This window comes from Monopterus albus, unplaced genomic scaffold, assembly GCF_001952655.1.
Source record: "Monopterus albus unplaced genomic scaffold, M_albus_1.0 scaffold38.1, whole genome shotgun sequence".
Classification (NCBI taxonomy): domain Eukaryota; kingdom Metazoa; phylum Chordata; class Actinopteri; order Synbranchiformes; family Synbranchidae; genus Monopterus; species Monopterus albus.
The window spans coordinates 1,112,851-1,132,532 of record NW_018127918.1 but is presented as its reverse complement, the minus strand read 5'-3'; the positions used below and the strand labels follow the sequence as shown (position 1 = coordinate 1,132,532).

The window sequence follows — 19,682 nt, the reverse complement described above, 5'->3', positions numbered from 1 at the left end:
TTTTGTACCTCTCTCACCAAGGCTCTTCTCCCCTGATAGCTCAGTTTGGCCGGACGGCCAGCTCTAGGAAGGGCTGTGGTCGTCCCAAACGTCTTCCATTTATGGATTATGGAGGCCACTGTGCTCTTAGGAACCTTAAGTGCAGCAGAAATTTTTTTCTAATCTTGACCATATCTGTGCCTTGCCACAATTCTGTCTCTGAGCTCTTCAGGCAGTTCCTTTGACCTCATGATTCTCATTTGCTCTGACATGCACTGTGAGCTGTAGGGTCTTATATAGACAGGTGTGTGGCTTTTCCTAATCACGTCCAATCAGTATAATCAAACACAACTGGACTCAAATGAAGGTGTAGAACCATCTCAGGGATGATCAGAAGAAATGGACAGCACCTAAGTTAAATATATGAGTGTCACAGCAAAGGGTCTGAATACTTATGACCATGTGATATTTCAGTTTTTCTTTTTTAATAAATCTGCAAAAATGTCAAAACTTCTGTGTTTTTCTGTCAATATGGGGTGCTGTGTGTACATTAATGAGGAAAAAAATGAACTTAAATGATTTTAGCATATGGCTGCAATATAACAGAGTGAAAAATTTAAGGGGGTCTGAATACTTTCCGTACCCACTGTACATCCAAAATTCATCTTGCAGCATGACAATGAGCATTGCGAGCACCTGCACAGAGGAGAATTAGTGCTGTTTTAAAGGCAAAGGGTAGTTACACTAAATATTGATGTTTTGTTGTTTTTACTGTGACTTTATACAGATTACATGATATACAGAACAATTAATACTTCATCAAACATGTACCTATCTGCGGCCAAACTTAGTCCCTAGCAAATGCACTATTTATTTCTGATTAAGCAGTTTGCTGAAAACTATAGTGAGCATAAACTGAAAATGAAACATTTTAAAAAGATATTTGTGCTGACTTTAAAGGTTCATGTTTTCAGTAGGAACCAGTGGACAGAGCAGGAAACCAGGGAGGTTTTGAGAGACGGACCAACACGTTATTGGTTTTGGTCTTTTCATGGGATTTGTTGGCAGTAACAAAAATATAAAATAATGCCCTACTGATCGTTTGATCCATTATTGGTTTATGTATAAACTTTAACTACCTCTGGGGAGTGCTTTCCAAACCTGGTTGACAGTGGACTTGTGAGCAATCTAAAAATGGAGATCACCATAGTTGCTGCAAAAATACTGCATTATGATGAAAGGCAGAGCTCGATCCTACTTGTCAAACACTCAGAATTTTGTATTTTGCATATAGGTTGGCTCAACCCATGGGACCATTGCTGTGAATAGGTCGTTTGTTCCTTGTTAATGTTGCATAACAAAGCTTATTGTACCATGATGAAGTGGGAGAAGGGCTGTCAGATTTCTGGGAAGAAATGAATTTATTGTTATAGACAGTCTTTTTAAAATTCATAGCAATCCTAGATTAGAAAAATATTTTTACTTCCCACACATCTGAAGGTTTCACTATGGGACAACCTGTTGAAATGTGCCAATATATTGCCAATACTGAATGGACAGTAAAAAAATGAACAGACAAAAACAGCTGTTTGAAAAGAACGTTGAGAAAAGCTTCTTTCAGTCTGTTTAAATAGCAAGTCTGTCATTACATCTGCCCTCCTCCCTCTTTCTTCTGTTTGGGTTTCTTCTTCTTCACTGGCTTGCTCTGAGACTGCGTCCTGCTCTTCTTAGCAGGGCTGGGCTGAGAAGCTGTTGCACTGTCAGCTGGTCGTTTGTGTTTAGCTTTGTCGTGTTTCTTTTTGTCACGCCCTTTTCCTGCCCATGGTTTGTCTGTAGAGGTTGAGTTGTCTGCTGCTGGTTCCAAAACAGGCTTCTGGCGCTTTTTACGCTTTTTGGATTCAGGCAGAAAGCCCTTCTTCTTCTTGGGGACTGGCTGTTGCACGGCCTCCTTGTCAGATGTTGCCTTTTCAACTTTGGGTTTTCTGTGAATGTGAATATGAAAATATGCTAGATTAACATGGCAGCTTTATTACACAAAAAGAAAACAAAAAAACATCTTGTCTAAATGATGATGTTGAGAAAACCTTATTGATTCAGGTAATGTCATTTAGAACAATAGGGACCAGAAAACAAACTACATTTATACAAGATCACAAGACAGTTCATTCAGAACAACCATCACACAGCCTCACAAACATTACTAGAAATATACACTAGCAAAGATTTAAAGCTGCGATGCCATTCACTTCATTCAGTCGTGATTAACATGGTCTTTGCAGACCAATCTGCTGGTTAACCCAGTTCCTATATATTCACAATGCTGTAGTGTTTCTTTTGGATCTCCAAACTGACATCTGATTGTCCCTAAATTCAGACAGGTGAATTACAAGGAAAAACACATTTTCATCAGTCAGTCTCAAATGCTCTGATATACACAGGCAGAAAGAAGAAGAAAAATCAGGAAATCAAGGCATGTATCAATAACACAGGGTTAAGTGAAAAGGAAAATTCTGCTCATGAGAACTACACTTTCGGGCCCTTCATCAGACCAATGGTCTGTGGATAGAATAATATTTTCTGCATAAGCCACAGTGTGCAGACTTTTCAGTTTGTCTCATGATTTATTTTTAAAGTCCTGGCAGCCAGGCACAACATTTCCTATAAGAAGAAGAGCTTCAAGCATTCATGTTCACTAATACAGGCCAAAATAAGTGAGGCATGGTGACAAAACTATGATGTGGGGGTATAGAGAAAATCTGATTAGTATTAGGATTATGAAGAAAACACATTTAGTTCCTGTGTAACCAAACTCCTCTGAGCAGCCTGGTTTATATTGTGCATACAAACACACAGCATGAGATTAATGCCTAGAGATTTCCACTTCAGAGATGGCGACACTACAGTAACTCACATGACTCCAAAGAGTTTCATCACAGCCCAGTAGGTGTCTTCCAACTTGCCAGTCTTCTTGAAAGTGATGGTGCTGGTCAGGGACTGCAGGACCGTCTGAAGGGGCTCCAGGTCCACAGAGAGTTTCTACACAGTGCAAGCAGCAGAAGCAGAGACTGAGTCTGGACTGAAAACACACTGACAGTTTTGTTTCCTCTCCTGCTCACCTTCTCACTCTCACAGCCAAACCTACCTTCTGGTGGACAAGCTTGATCAGGAAGTGACAGAGCTCCAGGGTTTTCACAACCTTCTCCTTCACTGCCTTGCTTTCTGTTTGGCCAACCTGCTGAAGACTCTGGGAGAAGACGACACAGTGATTATATCCACACGCTGGTCTTATCATCAATTGATCCAGGCACCATCACCCACCTCTGATTTGACAGCTTTGTAAAATGAAGCTCTTCTAGATCACCAAAGTGCATTATTTGTTGACTTATCAAAATTCGCATGTGACATTTTTGACATAATGTGTGCCTTTGCAGTGTTGCACAGAAGGTAGAGATTTGGTAGGGAATTAGACTGGAGCGTAAAAGCAGATGACATGCAATAAAGCTTCCCAGCTGAACTCAAACCAGGGATACTTTGATTGCATGGTCAGCATCTTAGACCCCTGTGCCACACTCCTGTCCAGCTATAAAAAGCATTTTTAATGGGAAGGCAGACATTGGCCTTTACGCTGAAATGCAGTGCTGACAGTGACAATCTTGGCTAGCAAATGTTACCAAAAATTGACTTTTCAAAACAAGATTTAGACATTTTCTGCAGCCAGTAGGACTTTAAACCCTGCTTTAGCATTTAGAAGCAGTATGCACACATTAAATAAACTGTTTATAATAACATTGTAAGCAGCTCTAAAGACATTTAAAGTATTTATTGTTGCATGGTATCTGTCAATAATTCTAATATCTCCTATGCAAACAAATGTATTATTATTGTTAAAGGATAATGCTGGTCATTTTCTATATTAACAGTATTTTCAGCAGTCCCCATACAAAGACTAAAACCAGCAATGATTGGCCTCAACCAATGATTAATGTCTGTCAATCTGTCAGAACTGCATTATTTTATTGTCTGGGGTCTCCAATGTTGTTCACAAACAACCAGGGAAACACACCGCTGCACCGGGTGACATGTTCCCTCATTAGGAAACACCAGATGCTGACGGTTTTTAAAACGTTCCCTCAAAGGCTTCAAACAACCATAACTTTTTACAGCATCTGATGCAAGCAAGAGTCAGAGAGCCCATGCACGAGATCTCTGGATTTTCTTAACAAATATTAGGGTCTGTTGTTTTGCGATGAAGAAACATGTCACTCGGTGCAGCGATGCGTTTCCATGACGTGTTTTTAATCATTTCTGAACAGCAATGAAGGTCCATGGCACGCAACTAAGCTAAGCCAGGACTGGCAGACATTAATCACAAGTAGAAGCAAATCATTGTTGTTAGTCTCTGTATGGGGAGTGTTGAAAATATGGTTAATATAGATAATGACCGGCCTTATCCTTTAAAACAACTGTGTTTTACTATACTGTCATTATGGTCTGTGGGTTTTATGGTTCATTTATTGAATTACACAGCATGGAAAAGATGGAGCAACGCAGGGGTGAAGTGATCTGGTGAAGAACTGTAGAAGCATGTAATTATGCTTGTCTTTACCCTCGGCTGTCTCGAGGACACACAGAGGGCAGCGAGTGAAGTATGGGCTGCAACCATCTTTTATCACAGCACAATGCAATCTCAAACAAAGGATGTTGGTGTTTGAACTTCTTTGCTTGTACTGAAGAAGTGAATTCATTCCGGTTTTAATGCTTATTGTTTTTAATGCTGTTAATGTTTCTCATTCCTTACGTAAAGCACTTTGAATTGGCTTTGTAGATGAAATGTGCTATACAAATAAAGCCTTGCATTTTAATTAGTTCCCTGGGAAGTTTGATAGAGAGCACAGTGCATCCCTACCAACAGTCATAGTGTGGTGTGGCCATACGTGACTAGAGTTCTCTTAAACCTGAATCAAATGTCTTTCGGTGGCTTGGGAGCAGTGCAGCTATCAGTAAACACAACACAGACATATCATCTTTTAACATCAACATGTACAGTGTGTTAGATATGGAGCAACATTCGCCCTATATTCACATGCTGCATAGCTCTGTTTATGGTCCCCACCAACTCCTGAAAGTATCTGGCTTCTTAGGTGCTAAATGCTCCACTATATGTTGGTGATAATTCTTGGTGGGTATGTCATTGGGAGGGACCCCTTTCACATTACATATATTCAGTTGTTTAATTGTTAATAGAAATATGTTGACTAGTAGAGCTCTAATTGGAGCCAACAGGGTCAGTCTAAACCATGAAAAACTTAAAATGGCTAACTGTCCACTCACTATATACACCCACAACTCAGGCCTTGATGAAACATTTGGTGACATTTACTCATTTTTTAAATAACATTCATAATCTACAACCGTGGTGTTTTGTTTCCACTCCAGCTGGACTGAAACCCACGTTGTCCAAGCTGTTATACTGCTATCAAACTCACATTATTACCCCTACAATCCAAATGTTCTGACTTCCTTGTTCAGGCTCGGTGTTAACCCTGTGATGTTACCCCAGGACTACAATTTAGAGCTGTGCTGACTTACCGCTGCCAGCTGACCTGTGACCTTCACACAGAGCTCTGTCCACTGAGCGTTACTCAGCAGCCGCTGGACCTCCCCGCTTTGCATCGCGCGCAACACCAACACACACGCTTGGCCCTAAATGCAAGCACACAAAGCAAGGTCCATCGATAAGAGATCTAACATACACGTGAGCAGAAGGAATTGGCCATAAGTAAATATGTAGCAGCTGAGAAGGAGAGAGGAGGTTCTCCTCTGCATTTGTGAGAAGTATTTAAACACACGATGCCACATTTTGATCACCGAGTCAGATCCAGTGGATGCCTGTTATACAACTGCCAAAAGCGGAAAAGTGCAACAATTACTGACTAAACTGTTAAAGAAAATTTTCATTAATAGACTGGGACATGTCACAGTTGGTTCAGGTATTCATAAAATATTTTTACTGTGACCATGTTTAGTCTAATTTCTCCTCTTCTCCCTCGATTGCCAGCCATGAATTCAGTCATGCAGTAGAGAAGGGTCAAAAACTTTACCTGCTGGTGTTCTCTGACCCCAGATGTGATGTGATGCACTGCGGTATCCAACAGATTCACACACAAAACCTGGAAATACCACACAAACTGCATTAGCTACTACCAGAGAAGACTTACTCTCTGTGTCTATGGTGTCGTGAGCTAATGCGTGTTCTCAGAATGAGATGTGTCGCTGTACTCACAGGGAATCTGGTGAACAAGTCAGTGAACATCTGAGCAGTCAGAGGGCTCTTCCTCCGGCTCAGGAAGGAGGTCAGAGCCTCTCTGAAGAGGGTGGAGACCCGATCCACATCCACATCCCCCATGAATCTCAGCTGCACACACAAACATCATAAAAGGTCAGATGACACACCACCAGGGATCAGACTTTATGTCACTGGAGGCATAAATGTAAGTAGCTGTGGGTGTGATCGGGGCATTTGTGAAAAGGAACAGAGGATATTTTTGACAGGTCACTGTGAAAGATATGGGTGTAAATAAACTAATTTTTGATGAGCAGACTCCAATTGGCTGCTTCGATTTAAGGGTCCTGGTATTGTCCTTGCTGTCACAATAAGTTTCCTTCCACCTGCTTTAATTTTAACTTTTAATTTGTACATACAAATCTAAATGAAAAAGCTTGAAATTAAAAGTGGTTTAACACTGGATTGAGTAATAACAATAATTACAATAAAGACCTACAAAATCTAATCAACACTCGCATTTAAAGAGGTGAAATCACAAATATTTGGCAATTTTGCATTAAAATGACTAAAAATGATCGACTAATTGTTTCAGCTTTAATACAGACAAAAATAAAAATGAATAAAAACAAGAAATCCCGGTGAGGAGGGCACTCTGAGAAAAAAGGGGGCCAAGTTTTCCAGCGCTGACCCACTTCCTGACCCCGTAAAGGAACAGTTCTGGAAGTTATTTGGTACAAAGCCGGACATAATATGTGTGATGAAACTGCAACAGTAACAACTGCACACCATGCAGATAACATGTGTCCACTGGCCAGCCTCTCCACTTAAAAGGGAAAGAAAAGCTTGGTCAAACCTTTGTCTGGTTTGTTTAGAGTAAAGTTGAAAAAACACTTGTTTAAATGTAGCTTCACCCACTGTGACCATCTGTGCCAGAAGCACTTCACACACTGGCTCATTAGGTTAATTAACTGACAGGTTTGCTGGTCTTTCTTCTGATTCTAAGGCAGCTGAAATCCAAAGGTGAAATAAATGAATTTGGGGTAAACATACGTCGTTGGCTGCAGCTTTCTCAGCTGCCTGTTCCTCTTTGGTCTGAGCAGGAGGAGCTCCTCGCAGGACTTTCACCACGTACAGAGATGCACTGCAAGGACAGTTCAACATCAGTAAATTACAAATACCCCAGGCACAAGTTTTGGTCTGTTGGACTCATATTATGTGAAGGCCCCAGTGGTTCATTCCTGACCTTGGAGACAGACATTTGAGTCTAATCATTAGGCGCTAATGGTATCTACAGCTGTGTGTTGTCCCAGTAGCTATGTTGTTGTCTAAGTAGAAGCATGTATAATGGAAAAAAAAAAAGTGGGCCTAGTATTAAACCCTATATAAACATCTTATATGTCATTCCCTCCATTAGATAATTTTTTAATATATCTTTTTTCATCTGTTTCAATGACCTGTGGGATCAGCAAAGATTCATCAACTCTTCTCTACTCATGCAGTCACACAATGTGGCATGTCAGTGAGTTTAGCATTATTTTCTATTCATCTCAGTCACTACATTGTACCTGAAGTAGTAGAGGCAGACTGAGGAGTCTGACAGTTTCTGGGCTTTAGCCATCAGTTTGTCCAGCAGGTCGTGGAGCTCCCCCTGCCTGTCACCAACAGCCCTGCAGTAAACCTTGGACCTACACAGCTGGTTCCTGAAAAAACAAAGCCCAAACAGGCAACATAATAAGTTTGTACCACAGTAGCTTATACTGCATTCACAAAATGTCACCAGAAAAGAAAAACCACCTATTTAGCCAACTGGTGTGTTTACACACGGTTACCCCAGTGCTCACCTTGTAGTCACATCATTTCCACAGTCTAAATTATTTGTTAGATACTTTTAGCAGTTTGTTAAACCAGGTACAAACAGTGTAAAGCTTTTTCTAAATTAGCTAAAACAAATTTTAATTGTGTTAATGTTTGATGAATCAGAGACAGTGTGAAGCACCTTGGTCCACAACTAAAGCGTGATACCTGAAGATGTCTGCAGTTCGGCGGAGGAAGTCTTGCTCCTGCTGGTCGCTGTCTGAGCTCATTCCTCTGTTGATGATGGTGAGCAGAGGCTCCACCAAACACAACACGAGAGGACTGCCAGCCTGTCGGGCTACAAAAACCTCGACGAGGTCCAATACCTATCACAGTCAAACAAAGGAGGGAGACAGCTTTGGGCATGGAGGAGTGTGTATTTTTGTGTTTTACTTTTGATGGAGCGAGGCTAGCAGTTTCCCGCTGATTCTAGTCTTTATGCTAAGTTAAACTGGGCTAAACAGACCCTGGCGCACCGTATACACAGATGAAACTAATATCTCTCTTATTTTCTGACTCTGGAAAATATGTTTGTTGCTGTCTTAGCCAAAGTGTTTACAAGTCCTTTTCAAGACAAAACAAAAAAACAAAAAAAACAAACAACTGAGGATAAGGCACCTTGATCTTAAAGTCTCGGACCAGTGCCTTCTCTTTCTGTAGCTTTGCCTTCTCATCCTTCTTGGCCTGGGTCTTTTTCTTCTGCTCTGTGAACAATGCTGACAGCTTCTTATCCAGCTTCATCATGGCTTCATCATCCAGATCTTCATCACTGCTGCCATCCTCCTCTGTGGCCTGAACATACATCACAACAAAGGACAGGCGGTTATAACCAAGAAGGCTTTGACACAATGTTTCACTGCATTTCTGTAGATTCTGCTGTGACCTGACCACTGTTAACACTGACAGGTCAGTTTAGTAATGTCTTTGTCAGTTATGCAGAGGTTTTACAGTAGACGAGGTTCAGATTTCTTTGAGCTAAATGCTAAAATGTTACCACACTGGTGTTTAGCACGTGTAATGTTTATCAGGCTCACCATCCTATCACGCTAACATTAGCTAATTAATATAAGTACTGTGGGACTGTCATTAGTTTTGTTAGGTATTTAGTCATAAAAACAAGTACAACCAACATCATACAGTGTCTGGAAACCATAAATGACCATACACATGTTTTGCTAATCCATCCAGTACATGTTCAAATATTTCACAGGTTGAGTGAAAGCACTGACCTGCTGGTGGCACTAAAGGAAAAGTGGAGTTCACAAAGGTCAACAGGACACATCCTCTGGGGAATCTTAATGTCTGTATCAAATATTATTTTAATCCATGAAATAACTGTTAAGATAGCTGTTTCCAGAACAAAGTGTAAGACCAACTGTCAACAGGCTGACATTACCATCCCTAAAGCTTTAAATATATAAAATCACATCAACAACAAAGAGTTTTTGCTGACAAAAAATCTTTTCTGCTCTTCTATTCCTAGGGCCTTTATCATTTAGGGTGAAACTAGAGTAAAGCTGGGTCTATAGCTATGAAACAAACTTGTAGCTGCCTTTGCTACACTGTAAGTAGCTGATGCTTCACACATCGGTGCTGTGACATATCACACACACTGACCCGAAGAGCCAAAGAGCTGTGACTGTTTGTGTAGCGGTGATGAAATGTCAGTGCTGTGTTTACAAACTGTTGTACAGCCCCAAGGTCGCATCCAACCATCAGTACTACTCTAATAATACTGCTACATACAAACCACTGACACCAGGACATGCCAAAAACCTGAACACCTACCAAAGCATTCTGCTGCTGCAACACCTTCATCAGCTCTAAACGGAAGTTTTGGTCCACCTGTTCCTCGTTCTCTTCCTCCGCTGCTTCATCATCTTCATCCTCGTCAGAGTCATCATCTGCCTCATCAGATTTGTCCTCCTGGCAGAGCCAAGACCACACATATCAGCATCAATTATTTCTCTAAAACAGTGCAATTATCAAAAACTAACAGCAAAGGCACAAATTTAGTGCAATCGTGAATAAGCAAGAAACTCACATGGCTACAGGCAGAATAAAGCAGGATACAAGATATATATGATGACAAAATTAGTTAAGTTGTGCTTAAGTAAAAGGAGGACACCTCCATTTCCTCATCGTGTTCCTCGTCATCTTCCTCCTTTGGCATCTCCCTGTGCGGTTTGTTAGCGTTGCTGTCGTCAGTGACGACCACAACGCTGTCCTCCTCGTCATCCTTCTCTGGGTTCAGAACCTACAGATGGCCCAAAGACACCAGCATTATTATCACATATACACATGACCAAGGTGACTCTGAATACCATTAGAGATCACTTATTTACTAAAAGATTCAGCGCGGCATCTGAGCAGTTAGCAAATAGGGACCAACAGCTTTGACAGAATCCAGTAAGTAGTGCAACATAGATTTGTCTTGCTTCTGTCTAGAGGGAATAGCTCACAAGTTTCTTATTCAACTTTGACATTTTTATACATGATGCTTCCCTGAAGCTGTTATCAAGTCTGTAGTGCTGACTCCTCCCCTGTAAACAAATTAGTACATTTAGTCACGTTTTCATGTAGAGGCTGCCACTTACATGCTACACTGGAGTGGCAACTGTTACTACAACATGTTGTGACTTCTTTTTACTGCAGGGCAGTATCATGTAGTACTGCTAGTACATTTCAGATCATATTTGTGAGAAGCCCATAACAGAACCTAACTTTTTTCTGACATCAAATCCAGTGTTTTTGGACATTACTGGACCAATGCTCTGTATCTAAGCAGTGCATCCCTACAGGTTGCAACATTACATTGTTTACCAACAGTGCGTATTTGAATAGCTTTTGGTCAGTTGTGCAGATTTCTCAAGTTTTGACTACTTTTAAGAGGAAAACCGGTTTCTGTGTTTACACAGTCAACAAATTCTACCAAATTAAAATATATCCGTTATAACACATGACTGAAATTCTATACAATCACATAAAAAGACAACTAAACCTCTTCCATGACCTTGTGGCGAGTGTCTTATACATATCAACAGTCAGTCACTTCACAATGACTGATTGTGTGTGTATGTGGTACTTACATCCAAGATGGCGGTGAGGGCTGCAGCAGTAACATGGGGGCAGATGGAGGAGAAGACAGTTTTGCAGACCTGTCTGATATGTCGGCTTGGCTGGGACAGCAGAGACAACAAGATGTCCACCATCACCTCCACCCACTCAGGCTCCTCCCCCTGCTCAGTGGCTGCAACATGGGAAATCCACACACATCCATACACTTTAAAGCAGCAATAACTGATTTCTTTGATCACTTGAGGGCAGACACGGGGTAACATTAGCGTTCATTTGCATGTTATGTTTGGGCAACTTGTCTCCACCAACTGGGCATAGTGTCTTTAGCTGCTAAATGTGGACCATAAACCCAAAACCATGTGTTAAAAAAATGCTACTGTGCTGAGTTAATTCTGTGGGGGGTTTTCATTACAAGCTACATGTTATCATTTGTCTTATTGTTAAAATAAAAATACTGATTAGTGCAGCTTTAACCAACTCCTTTTTAGAGATTGTATCAGAATGTGAGCAATTTAAAAACTAAAACTGAAACTTGAGCTTGTAATTCACCTGAAACTGAGCGGACTTTTTAAAATAATCAGTTTTTTGCTTCTTATTTACAGATGACAGAAATGGTAAAGAGCTTTTACATCACCTAACAGATCTCAAATGTTACTAACTACCATAATCTTTACTGAAACATTTAATCAGTATCAAAAAGACCAGAACGAAACCACTGATTTTGATTTTCTAGATCTTCCTCCCTACTGACCACACTGAATTAAACGGCTGAATTAAATCTGAAATGAAACACATCTTGGTTTTCTCTGTATTAAGGTACACTAATCACCTTCTGCCTCTAGCTACATTCTTAAACACACAGGCACAAGAGCAGCGTCAACCCTCTTATATCACTCTCTGCAAGAAAGCTATGAAGTGTATTTCACAGTACTACCATCACTGTGAATGAGGCCTCAACCTTGTTTCTTCTTCTTTTTCGTGACCTTCTTCTCCCGGGCTTTGTCCACACAGCTCTGCAGGTCCTTCATGATGTCCAGCAGCTCTTCAGGCGCCTTCAGGAGAAATACACTTATGACAAAGTCGAGAAGATGAACTTGCTCTAATTCAGCTCATTTTGATGCCAGAGTTCTGTTTTTGTGTCAGCACATGGAGATTATTTTAAGAAAACAACAACAGCAACAACAACAACAACAACGTCAAGCCTGCAATAAGCTAACAACAGTATTAGTATATCACGGCTCTGGTAGTATGTTGTACCTTGAAGAGGTGCATGCCGACTAATAGGAAGAGCTGCTGGAATGTGTCGTTCTCTGTCGTTTGGCCTTTCTTTGCTTTTTTCCTCAGATTTGCCACAGACTCCAACATGCTGGAAGAAGATGTGCAGAGACGGAGCTAACAAACATGTCCCTTCATCGTTCAGTAGCACTCAATCAACAGTGTGAAAAGTCAAGCATCTTATTTGTTTAACCCTTATGTGAACAGAAATGTAAAGATTAACTTGGGGAGTTCAGTGTGCAATCATAAAACTTTGAAAATAAAATCCAAGTTGTACCACACAGAATTAACCCTTTTAAATCTGTAGAACTAAGTCCATGGGCTTGGCTGTAATATTCTAATTGCATTAGAAGAAATGGCAGAATTAAGTTGTTCCCCATTAGCTTGGTTGTGGCCACAGAGGCTGGACTTTGAGGAGATTTATTTTATCTTACCTGTCCCAGGCCTGCCGCTGCTCAGGACTGAAGGGTTTGTTGCTCTGGACATATTTTGGTTGGCTAAGTAGGACCTGGGCATACTGGACCAGGTGGTAGATCCACAAGGTGCCATCAGCTGTCACACCCAGCGCTCGCTTGTGGCTGACAGCTGCACTTTCGGCCAAGTCCTCATTGAGCGGCAGGTGATGCATGGATAGGAGGAGTCTGGATGGTGGACAGAAAATGGTGATTCCACAGAGGACACAATAATTCCTGGTGGTCTTTGGACAAAACAAGGTTCCACTCTGACATTTTTCTGCTTTTGCCCATTTAATGCCTATAAATTTGATTAAAGGTAGATCCTATGTGATTTTAATAAAGTTAAACAACAATTACTGTACTGTAACAGCCGGTTTCTCCCTTACCTGTGATTTCTACCAGTGTTATCTTCTTTGTCAAAGGCTGAGAGGAATAAACTACACTGGCTACAATCAGTGGATGATATTTATAAGACAGCTGTCTGCGAGCAGCAGAGATGATTTCAACTCTTACCCAAAGAAAGAATTGATAAGCACTCCTCTTGTTCTATCATCTAGTGGGGCTGAAAGCTTCCCCTTGGTCTCTGCGATGTCATCTGAGGACTTCTTGGCACTGAAGAAAGCGTGGAAAAAGACAAACCTGGAAAAGAAACAAACACCACACCAACTGATGGTCTGGTCTTCATCAAACAAAATCGGCCTTCGTGATGCTCAGCTACAGATATGTCTCACCTGGCCACATCCATGATAAAACCCTCCTGCTTCTTCACCTGGTGGTTGTCAATGATCGAGGCAAGCCGAGCAACAAGCCACTTCCTCAGGCGAAATATGGAGTTCTCCCTCCTGAGGGAGGAAAATCAACATTTATATCCCATTTTTAATCCCTGTGTCTTTCCATTCAGGGTCACCAGACCAGACCAGACGAGAACGGAGAAGCTCAGACAGATTCACTAAAGATACAACAGGCATATACACTCACTGTTCCCGTTTTTCCTGACTGTCTTTCTGCTTGCGAGTGCTGAAGTCCAGCAGCTTGTCCATCTGAGGTTGCAGGAACATGTTCTTCAGCCACTCCACATAGTTCTGCAGAGCTGCAGGCTGAAGGTGCTGCACCACCTTCCACACTGACGGCACCACAGGGTAGCCCTGGTTGGACAGCGAGGAGAAGCCCACCATCACAACCAGCTGTTTGTCCGAGTCCTGGCAGCCTTGCAAGAAGTCCGACACATATGTGTCCATCTCTGGAGCCAGCTTGAAGCGATCTGATTTCTGGGAAAGAGAGATGATGAATGAGAGTTGTTATTTGTCTGGTAATGCACATGGCCCCTGGTTTAAGCAGATACACACTCATTCCTCCTTCTGTTGTCAAAAACAGACAAAGGCAATATCTAACCTATAGGTCTAGATGTAGCTTAGTCAGAATCTGATTGGCCACTCCTGGAGCCACCTCTGCCAGAGTCAAAATGCGATGCTTGTCAGTATTAATGAATGAAAAATGAAAAACAATGACAAACTGTTGTGTTAAATACAACTAACATTTTTCTGGTCTTTTAATAATTTCCATTGGTCAAATTTGTTTTATTTTATATCAGGCATGCAGCATATTTACATTCATTTCTCTATGTTGTTGTGGCGTACTTGGCATGAATCATCTCAGCGGGGGAACCACTGTGCAGCAGCGATGTCCCCGGCCGAGAGTAAATAAGGAGCGCAACCACAGTTAGCTAAAGAAAGCACCACGTGTGTCTCTTCTCCAAGTGTTATTTATTATTTCATAGACCTACAGATTTAACTTTTTACACATATTTCAAATGTGCCAGCCCTCTGTGAGTCTGTGCCTCTGCCCGGTCACCCAGTCCAAGGTTTTCTAGATCTGCCCCTGATTTTAAGTGTTAATGGCAACTGAATGTGACTGGATACCTTCTACAGGTTAGTGTTATACACTCTAAATGAATAAAACACATGCACACACACACACGCGCAAAAACTTGCATACCTTTTGCTACCCTATAGTTCAGTAAAATGTGTTGGACAAGAACCTCAAAATAAATATATAGTTAAATTAACACATTTCCAATATCAAAATCTCCTTCACTTTTGTATGGATGTGACATATAAACTGGTTAGGTTTTCAAGGATTTTATTGTCAATTCACCATATGTGCAGGACATACAGAAAATCGAAATACCGTTTCTCTCTCACCTAGTATTGGGTGCCATAACATTTAATAACCAAAACAGAATAAAGTGGAATAAAAGTAGAATAGAATAAGAACTGCATTAATGTAATTAGGATAAATCTAAACTGTGACTCAAAACCGTGTACAATCAGTGACAGTAGTGCAAACAATAATAGGAGATTGTCAGGTGATTCAGCATCACCAGGGCGTTGGTGATGAGGTCCAAATAGCATATGAGGTACAGTATACATGGACAGTACTGCAAATGACCAACAGCAGCAGATTTACATATAATATAACAGAAGGTAAACCAGCAGAGGTAGTTTTTTATTTTTGTTTCTGTGGTGGGTTACGGTCCAGGGGCAAAGGTAGTGAACAGTGTTCAGCATCCTCACAGCCTGGTGGATGAAGCTGTTTGTAAGTCTGGTGGAGTTGGCCTTTTTAGCCTTTTTATAAACCAAATAAACCGGTTCTATGTTTACTTCAGCTACCCAAATTATATGGCAGAACTGTCTGTGCTCACCCCTGTTGAAGCATGTAACCTGCTGCTTCTAGCCAACTAATCAGGGCCACTGACCTGAGCGGACAGAACGTGCTTGCCGTAGTGCATCATAACCTCTCCAGACAGCACCTCCTTCAGCTGGGCTACAGACAGAAGCGGCAGGGCACTGCCCAGCAGACGAAAGCTCAGGTAACTGGACACAAAGAGAACAACACCATTGGAACGTGCATTATTAAACAAGTGGAACTGATCCACATACCATGATACAAGGCAGCTGAACACCAAATGAGAAAATATATTGATAGTGTGTAGCATAGCGTGATGTCCAAGCTGGAGACAACTAGAGAATCTTTGCCATGGAGCAGTGAACTGGGTTGCACCACCTATTTGTACCCCACATCAGTTAGTTTAGTGTAAAGTACTTCCTAACTTCTTCCAGCTCATTTTAAACTTATGAATTTACCAAGTTGAACCATTAAGTCTCTTTAAGACCTTTTTAATACTATAATGAATGCAATTTAATGCCTGTTTCACAAACCTACCAGCCAAAGTATAAAAGTATGGATGTAAGGAAGATATGGCATAGAACCATTTAACATTACATCAGAACTAAACAAGCCTATAAAAATAAATCCTAATGATATAAACAATTTAATACCACCTGAAGGTGATAGATCACTTTTCATTCACAGATATATAACTTCTCTTGAAAGCCCATAATCCTATGCAAAAATACACACTAACATTATAACCAGGGGCAGGTAAGAGAAAATATTTAAGACTTATGCAAATTAAACGTAAAACTTTTAAAAATTTGCAATATCCTTTCTGAGGAGAACTTTGCTTTCTCAAAAATTTGAATGCCTTGCAGATAGCCTGTTGAACCTGCATTAACAGATGTTTTAGGCCACAGACATGCCCTTAGTTTTGAATGTCAGAACTATGAAGTCTGCTGTTCCTGTGAGGACTCACTGAGTCGGCCCCGGCGGCTCCTTTAACAAGCCACTGATGATGGCTGCATTCCAGAACAGCTGGAAACTGTCTTCTTTCAGACATAGCTTCAGCAGGTCCAGGGCCACCACTGGGAGGACACACTCCTTCTTCACCGAGCGGGCCGCCATCTTCAACACCTCCGTCAACCTGCCAGACAACATGACATGCTGCTTAGAGTTTCCATACATCAGCTACTAATTATAGAGCTAATTATGAAAGGGAAACTGGTGCACACACTTTCACACTTTGCAGCTAACCAGCACAATATGATTATGCAGTAATTCCCTGATAGCTAAGTGTTTTCACATGCACCATGTGTGGGTGACCTAAGTAGTTTGGTCCAACTGTCTACATTTGTCACAGGCCTCCTCCCTCTCTATCGCTGCCTGCCCCATTTCTGTCCACCTCTATACAATCCTATGTACAATTAAAGCATAAAAAGGTGTAAAAAGCTAATGTGTGTGAGAGACAGAGGGAGGGGAACTTAAAGCCTAGAAGAGAAAAACAAGTCAAGCCAATCACGATGTTCTTACTTGGGGATGTTGTCAGTGGTGATGATAGTTGAGGAGCCCAGCAACTTCTTGAGTTTCTTGGGTTTGAGAGTTTGTGGGAAGCGCTGCAGAGCTACCAGTAGCAGCTGCAGCTGCTCTGGAGTCCTGAAGGCTGATACCAGGTCAGTTTGCAGAGCGCCCAGAAGGACCTCCTCAAACACCTCCTCTGGGACCTGAGGGACAGGATGTACATAAAAAAAGGGATGACTAAAAGTGAAATTCAAGACTTAAGTAAAAAATTAAATTATAACTCATTGTGCATTATGTATGTGCATGTATTGGGGCTACAGTGCACTTTTTCACACCACTGTATGTGCATGTATTGGGGCTACAGCGACACGGCTCCTGTATTATTAAAGGTGTAAGTGAGCAGTCACCTCAGTGAGGATGTCCATCATGGTCTTCATGGGCAGGTCCTTCAGGTGCTGTCTGTGCTGGCTGAGGCTCTGGAGGAGCTGGACACATCCCAACACCACCTGCGGCTCCTGTAGAGACAGAAGGCAGAGCTCAGAGACCAGCAACACTGTACTACACTGTTACAACAAGTTACTAAACAGTCTCCCACTCCACAATACAGTCCGTTTCTGAATCACATACAGGCATAATCTCTGTCCAGCAAACACACAAATCTGAATCTAACCTTTAAAAATTATCAGTGATGAGATGACTTACTTTAGAAAGGCGACTGGACTGATGAAGGGCGAGGACGCCAAACAAGTTTCCAAACATAGCATTTCTGACAAGTTTCTGAAAACAAGGAGAAGACCGTTCACAGATTTCATTCATGAAGATGTAGGCAGCTCGCTGATAGAAAAAATATCACTCACTCACCTTTTTCACAGTCTGCAAGTTGTGCTTTTCTTTGATTCTGTTGAGTACACTCTGCAGAGTGACGTCTTCAAAGGCACTTAAGACCTGAAAAACAAAAAGCGCATGTCATACTAAAGTCAACACATGTTCATTAATGTTTGGCTCACTGGCTCAGATGTCATCAGGTGACCCTCTCTATTAGCTGATGCATACTGCGTGATGTGGTTGAACCACAGACCTTAAAGTTGGGATTATTTAATCACAAATACATTTCTAATATGTAGAAATAAAAGTCAAGCTGAAATGTAATGATTGTTAGATCAGTGAAACTGGTTTGGTGGTGGTCTCCACTCACCTGTCCCAGAGCCAGGCTGAAACCAGGTCTGGCAGTCTCTCGTGTATGAGCCAGTCCATCCACCAGCCTTTTAAAGGTATATTCCAGTTCATCTGCCTGTAAGAGGTAACCATGCCATGATACAGTTTCTGTAGCATCCAGTTAAGCTTCTTTTCTTTTGGTCACACACTAATAGAACATTAAAGTTCCACAGGTAACACAGACCAGACTGTAAGGGGCCCCCAGAGCCCCAGGTTTATTCAACTCTGCTCCTGTCTAGATAACTTGATTCATCACACATTTGATAAAAATGTGCATCACTGAAGTATCAACTCAGGTCCTTCACTGTGTGACCCTGGTCTTGAAGACACTTGTCCAGTCTAATCCAACAGTACTACAACGAATCCTCCATGAAAATGACACTGTTCAGTTTGTGTTCAAACTCTTTCACAGAGGTGTTGACTCAACAGTATAATCATTTGAGTCTGTAGCTTGTTCTGTCGTTGAAACACAGAGCTGAGAGCCCGATGTATATCAGTGAGGCAAGGCTAAACAGCAGCACAAAGGGAAAGGAAGAGGACATAGAGAAGCAGGGAGTGATGAAGAGTTAGCTGAAGATGCTGTACCTCATGGTATGTTTTAAGTCTATTTAGATTCGTTTCAACAAAATCACGTAATGTCCACTTTGTTTTATTCCTGTGATATGTAATAACATAAGCACAGACCCCCAGAAACTACCAGTCCATGTACCTGACTTAGAAACCAGCAGAACCGAGCTGAGTTTACATAACGTTACAGCCTCTTAGTCAAAGTGATCTTTCTCACCTTGTTGTGGGTTTTCAGGTACTGGATGAGGTTTTCCACCGCCTTCAGCCGAACCTCCTGGTCCGGTTTGGCCAAGTCCCAGAAGAAGTCGAGAAAGACGCGGTTCTGCTGCAGGACCCCGGTCGGTCGGCCGGTCTCTGGCGCTTTCACCGAGAGCTCCACCATCTCTCCCCACACACCCCCCACCCAGCCACAACTGTCCATGCTGCTGGGGGAGGAAAACGTGACTCGCTGCACAGCTACTACTTCCGGTTCAACTCTGCTTTTTTTTCCTCCCAAATAAAAAAAAAAAAAAAAAAAAACTTTATCGAACAACGACAAACGGAAATAATCAGCGGACAACTTGGCACTGGACCAGAGTTTAGACAATAATAAAAGTATAGATTTTGACATTAACCGAATAAAGAGTAAAGTTTGTAGTTTTTGTTTGTAGAAATTTGTCTTGATTTTTCCTTCTGTTTTTTTTTTTTTTTAAATATACTTATCAGCTATAGTTTTGTTAGTATGTGCAGAACATTTAGACAATCATTTAGATCCTGGCTGACGTTTGGGGGCAAGAAGA

The 19,682-nt window shown here is 41.5% G+C and overlaps 1 protein-coding gene across 1 annotated transcript; it reads right to left on the bottom strand.

Annotated features, from left to right (window-relative positions):
• Nucleotides 1-1,366: 1,366 nt before the first annotated feature.
• On the bottom strand, nt 1,367-19,290 carry mybbp1a (MYB binding protein (P160) 1a). Its single transcript, XM_020598366.1, has 27 exons — nt 19,121-19,290; nt 18,317-18,412; nt 17,983-18,066; nt 17,824-17,898; nt 17,529-17,636; nt 17,134-17,324; nt 16,580-16,747; nt 15,683-15,800; nt 13,906-14,195; nt 13,659-13,769; nt 13,441-13,566; nt 12,907-13,113; nt 12,455-12,563; nt 12,156-12,249; nt 11,209-11,369; nt 10,248-10,376; nt 9,908-10,045; nt 8,738-8,911; nt 8,288-8,445; nt 7,831-7,965; nt 7,316-7,406; nt 6,263-6,394; nt 6,081-6,149; nt 5,569-5,682; nt 3,122-3,223; nt 2,891-3,015; nt 1,367-1,961 (listed from the first exon to the last, which is right to left on the bottom strand). The coding sequence occupies exons 1-27, from the start codon at nt 19,283-19,285 to the stop codon at nt 1,625-1,627; spliced, it is 3,807 nt and encodes a 1,268-aa protein (XP_020454022.1). The 5' UTR covers nt 19,286-19,290; the 3' UTR covers nt 1,367-1,624.
• Nucleotides 19,291-19,682: the final 392 nt, after the last annotated feature.